Genomic DNA, 5,444 nt, shown 5'->3' with positions numbered 1-5,444 from the left:
GTGCCTGTGTGTGTGCGTGCACCCTCCACAAACATTCCACTACCATACCGTCCGTCCAACCGCCGTCCGGCCTCGCACGAGAGCCACGCCGCCACTGCGGTTCAGTCCTGACGCCAGCCCAGAAGACTCACATTGCACACACACACACACACACACACACACAAAGTGTGTGCTCACAACACCACATAAACAAAAACACTCAGTGAGGCACAAACACACACAGGGTGGAAAGCACGTGAGACAGACTTAAACACACACTAGCACACTCACTCGAATAAACAATATGCACTCGGCGTGGAACACACACACACACACACACACACGCTTTTGGGCCACAGACCACAGACATTGCATCCTGAAGTCAATCAAAGCATTCTCGCACTAAACACACACACACACACACACACACACACACACAGGGCTCTTCTCTTCTCTCTCATCCCCACAGCGCCATTTGGGTGAAACACTGCGGAGTCAGGCTCATGTTCTTCAGAAACAACTCGTTGCAACTGTCGTTCATCGTCCTGCGGGGGCTTTCTCGTGCACCCTCTACGTGCCGGTTGACTCTCGTTGGTTCACACTGCTTCTCGTCGTGTCCGTTTAACCCTCGCAGTTCTTCTCGTCTTCTCATCTCCTGCCTTGCTCCCACCCTGTTATTGAACGGCTTTGCCAAATCAGTCATTCAGCCACAGCCCTTCAGATCTTTTCCTTTGTCCCCCCCCCTCTCGCTGCCTCTTTATCCTCCCTCTCGCTCTATTCTGTACTGTCTGTCCATTGTTGAGGAGACAGTGGTGCAGACAAACAGGGAGAGAAGATATCCGCTGGTGTACCGCAAGATTGTAGAGAAAGAATGGCAGAGAGACAGCAGAGGAGAGGAAGAAGCATAGATTGATATGAGGGCGACATTAATTATAGGGAAGTGCCGATTAGAAGGCAAAGTGATGGGACTGTTTGCATCGCCGCGGCGTCCCCAAAACATCACCAGCTCCCGCCGTGTTTATCCTCGGCAACCACTAGACCACAGTTCCCCATCAGCCACCGCCGGAGACAGCTTAGATACTGGGGGGGAGGGGGGTAATGAGGATAAGGGACTAGCATGTCACTGTGAGCGGCTCCTTTGCCAGAAGATAATTTGGTGTTGCAACCACATGACTTCTTCTGCTTATTCAGTCAGAAATAATGCGCAGGAACAAGAAGAAGGTAAAGGCACTTTGTCTTTATAGAGGTGTTTGTCAAACATTCTTAAAAATTGTAAAACATAGTCAAATGTATAAATGTTTAAGAACAAAATAAATCACAGCAAGAAGTTGGTAAAACTCAATGTACTCATATTTTTTAAATATGGCTCTGTTGGACATGGATAATGTATTTATTTGTCAAGCAAGATCATGACTTCATTCATATCTCCTATAAATTCACATTCCTTCATTATTCAATTATATATGATTGTTTTTTGATTATCTGAAACCTCCACCCGCTCATATGGCTTGTAGGGTCTTACAAAAGTAGAGAGAATCAAAGGTTATGTTTCTGTTCATTGTAGCAAAGTTATCATGTTTGCTACAATGGGGGGGAGGGGGGGGGGGCTCCATGTCCACTGCATAGAACTCATTCGGAAAACAAAACCAGAGTCGACCCTTAAAAAGCGCCAATCTCAGTTCCCCACCCTTGGGCGGACTTGGTCGATCCACTTAAGCCCCTGTGCTGGGCTGTAGGAGACCCCAGAGGCGCAAAGGGCCGGAAAGAGATTTGCAGTGGCACAGAAGATGATAAAGTGGAAGAGGATGAGGAGGCAGAATGAGAGGAGGAGGTGAGGAGAGGGAGAGGCGAGGCCCTGGTGGCACTGTGAGGGGACGGCATCGTTGGTCTGGAAGGGCCAATGGCTGGAGATGCTGGAAGGGAGGGCACCCTGTGGACAGTGGCCAGGGCAGTAGGCGAGAGGAGCGGCGGTGCGCCCTGCTGGCATCCGGCTAGGGGGGCAAGGCTGAGGGAAGCGCGGGATGGATAGCTCCCCAGCAGGGCCAAATCCCTTCGTCCACTAGGGAAGGGAGGTGAAGAGGAGGCCTGTGAGGTGGGAGATATCTGAGGGAAAGATGACCATGGCCAAGGAGGAAAGTGCAGGGCAGCGGCTGGAGGTGACTGTAAGAGAAGAGGGTCGAGCTCACTTGCGCAGTGTGAAAGGTGTGACACCAGGCGCGCTCCCAAAGGGTCTGGGGAGTCCCCGTCAAGGGAACTGAGGTATCGCACCACCTCCCCAACACACTCCCTAAAGCCCAAGGTCCTGTAGTCGACTGCTAGGGCCCTCACGTCAAAGTAACCTGAACGAAACAGGAAAAAGTCGCTTAAATGTAAGTAAAAAAACAAGGAAGTCAATAAATGAATTATTATATTTGCCCACTTTCTGGTAAGAAATACAAATCAATTGCATTTTCCGTCTTTTCGAGAACTGTGTAAAGGTCTAGAAAGCAGCTCAGAAGTCTCACCTTTTCCTCCCATGGCGTGCAGAAGTTTGAGGTGGTCCACAGTCATCTGCAATATCTCGGCTTTCTCCAGCTTAGATGAGCCCTGCCGGGAAAAATGAGCAACGTCTGACTCGGCTGCGTCTGATTTTATGAGCAGCGCTTATTATCTTCCTCAAAGAGCTTAAGCCATCATTTCAATTTGCCATTTGTTTGTTTGTCAGTGTCTTTGTCTGTGTATCTTTTCTCTTTTCTTTTTGTCAATAACTTTTAAACTCCTTGATGGATTATCCTGACACTGACATCTCAAAACCGCTGAATTTTAGTGGTAGATCCAGATAAAGGGGTCCATGATCCCCCCCCCCCATCCACTGCTATTTTATGACTTCTCTCTAATTCTAATCATTATTAAGAATAAAAGCGATGGGACATTACCTGCTTCTCAAAAGCGCTGGGCACCAGCCTCCTGAGCTCGGACAAGCTGTGGTTTATCCGGTCTCTGCGCCTCTTTTCTATGATCTACATGACAAGATGAAAAGAGGGCCAGTCTGAACCAACCAAAACTAGGACAGGACCAATAAAGTGTAAGGCCTAAGGCCAGAATCCACTCACCCCTCGTCTCTTCTTTCGGGCCAGAATCTGAGAGGTGCTGCCAGGAGACATGGACCCTGTGACTGTGCTGCAACATAGAGACAGAGGGAGACATGGTGACTTTGATTCTACGGCATATTGTTGTTATTACGCTCCTTAATATGACACAGAGGAGGGATGGCACATCAGCTCCCTTCAATCTAATTTGTTTGTTGCGCACAGAATGGCAGGGGAGTGGCCTGCAGAGGAGGGAAAGGGGGACTGCTTTTGGATTTATGTCTTTCTGGACATTAGCCTCAGTGAAATGACATGCTGTTCTCCTTTCCATCCGAACGAAAGCACTTTTTGTGAAGATGATTATGCAGCCTCAGGGCAACGCTTTAACTCGCTAGCCTCGGATCTCCTCTCAGTCACTCAATATGGATCGTGTTTGTACGCCAACTCTCCTCTTACGAACCTGAAAGAGGCCGACAGCTTGGGGTTCCCTTCAATCTGCCCCCACCAGAGACTTTTCTATTAGATTTTTAACATGAAGGCTGCCAATTTAGCTGTGTGCTTTTGTTTAGTTTCATGTTTGATGATGGGCTGAAGAAAAGAAAGCAGCGCTGTCTTCTCTTTGCACGTCACATGGCAATTAGATTCATCCAAGCCGCTCTTAGTGTGACTGGTTCGCTCATTGCTGGTGACGTAACCAGTACTGATGTGAATGTGTTTTTGAATGATGCACGCAAGACAAATGTAATCAATAATCCCCTTTGATCTTTACTTTTGAAGGAAGGCCAAGGAATTTTAGCAATTTATTTTAAATGTAAAAATCTCATCGTCTGTCACACGTTTTGCAGTTGAAAAAGCTTCGCTACGATTGTCGCATCTGTATTGAAAAGTTCAAAGAGTGTTGAAGTAAAAAACGTATTTCAGTTTGCGCCTGATGCAGTTTGCCTCCGACAACTTTTTCCTCCTGCGGCTTCACATCTGTATCGATATGTTAGAATTATGAGTACAAATATAACTAACTTATCTAAAACTACAGTGATTATAAGTTATATTATAAAACAAATGGATTGATAATAAGTGTTGTAGAAAGTACAATAATCAAATTAACTAAATAGCCATAATAAAGCAAAAATATTGAAGTTAGATAATGACATATGCTCAAGTAAATGTGTTTTAATGATGTACTGTCTATACTTTATTCACTGATATACAGTGCTCCTTGAATGTTTTAAGTGTTTCTAGAATCCATGCTTTAGTATTTTTCCTCTCATTCCCCTTTTAGTTTAATTTGATATTCTTTTTTTTTAATGTCCTGTTCTGGAAAGGATCACAAACCTCACATCACAATCCTTTTTTTTAATCAGACATGAGGACAATCGTTTTTATTACATTTTGAATTGTAATAATAATCATAATATTTTTTTAAAAATGTATTACATTATATTTTCCATATTTAATGGATTTAAAAAATACACTGAATGAAATCTCTGCTGTGTAATTTAACCTTTGTCTCTATGATTGTCATTCATGCTTTGTCTATTAAAATGTGTATTTTCTATGACTTAAGATGTGAAAATATAACAGTTTTAATTTGAGGGGAAAATCCATGAACATTTCATCAGTGAATGCAGGAATTTTGTTGCCAGAGGACTGAAGTTAAACTTAATAACAGAAGCTCTAAGGAATGTCCAAACTTTTTGCAGTAATGCTAGACTCCTTATACTATTACATTATGTTACTATATAAATAAATAAAAAAAACTCTTTAAATTGAATGTAAAACAACAACATTGTAAACTCCTTATGAATCACAGATTTTTTTAAAAATATTACTTAAAAAAAACCACATAATCTTCTGAAACTTAAATCCAGAATCATCCTGCCGACGTGCGACTTTCCTGATAAGTGTGACCGGAGGGGAACCTCAGGTGTGGTTAGCAGATGCTCACCAGAAGCCGTCTTCTTGTCCCACGTCTATAAACTCATCTGTGTCCGAGTCTGGCGAGCTGTAGTCGTGGGGTCTCTTCATGTCTCTGCCCGATGGCGACTGAGCGGATGGACTGAGTGGATGGACCGATGGCTTTGGGTGATCCTGTTGGTCAATCTCTGGGCTCTGTGGAGGCGACGCTCTGCAGATGAAGCGCTCACTCTGCGTGCTCCTCGCTCTTTTGCACGGTTTCTTATAAAACCGTCTCGTCCTTACTTCTTGTCGCTTGTTGGTTCTTCAAGAACCTTCTGTCCCATCCTCTGTGAGTCAGCAGTGCCAATCGATCGACCCCCAAGGGTCCATGGCAACAAAGAGAATTCACAAGCTGCTCAAGTCCTCTACTTTATTACTGGTATCCAATCATAGTCTCACTTTCTGTCTCCCTCTTATGTCTCTCTTGGCTCCGTCTCTGTG

At 44.7% G+C, this 5,444-nt stretch overlaps 1 protein-coding gene across 1 annotated transcript; it reads right to left on the bottom strand.

Moving 5' to 3' along the window:
* Positions 1–1,638: 1,638 nt before the first annotated feature.
* On the bottom strand, positions 1,639–5,072 carry heyl (hes related family bHLH transcription factor with YRPW motif like). Its single transcript, XM_068747448.1, has 5 exons — positions 4,993–5,072; positions 3,072–3,138; positions 2,895–2,978; positions 2,484–2,565; positions 1,639–2,318 (listed from the first exon to the last, which is right to left on the bottom strand). The coding sequence occupies exons 1-5, from the start codon at positions 5,070–5,072 to the stop codon at positions 1,639–1,641; spliced, it is 993 nt and encodes a 330-aa protein (XP_068603549.1).
* Positions 5,073–5,444: the final 372 nt, after the last annotated feature.

This window comes from Brachionichthys hirsutus, chromosome 13, assembly GCF_040956055.1.
Source record: "Brachionichthys hirsutus isolate HB-005 chromosome 13, CSIRO-AGI_Bhir_v1, whole genome shotgun sequence".
In the NCBI taxonomy this organism is placed as follows: domain Eukaryota; kingdom Metazoa; phylum Chordata; class Actinopteri; order Lophiiformes; family Brachionichthyidae; genus Brachionichthys; species Brachionichthys hirsutus.
This window is presented reverse-complemented; position numbering and strand designations above follow the sequence as displayed.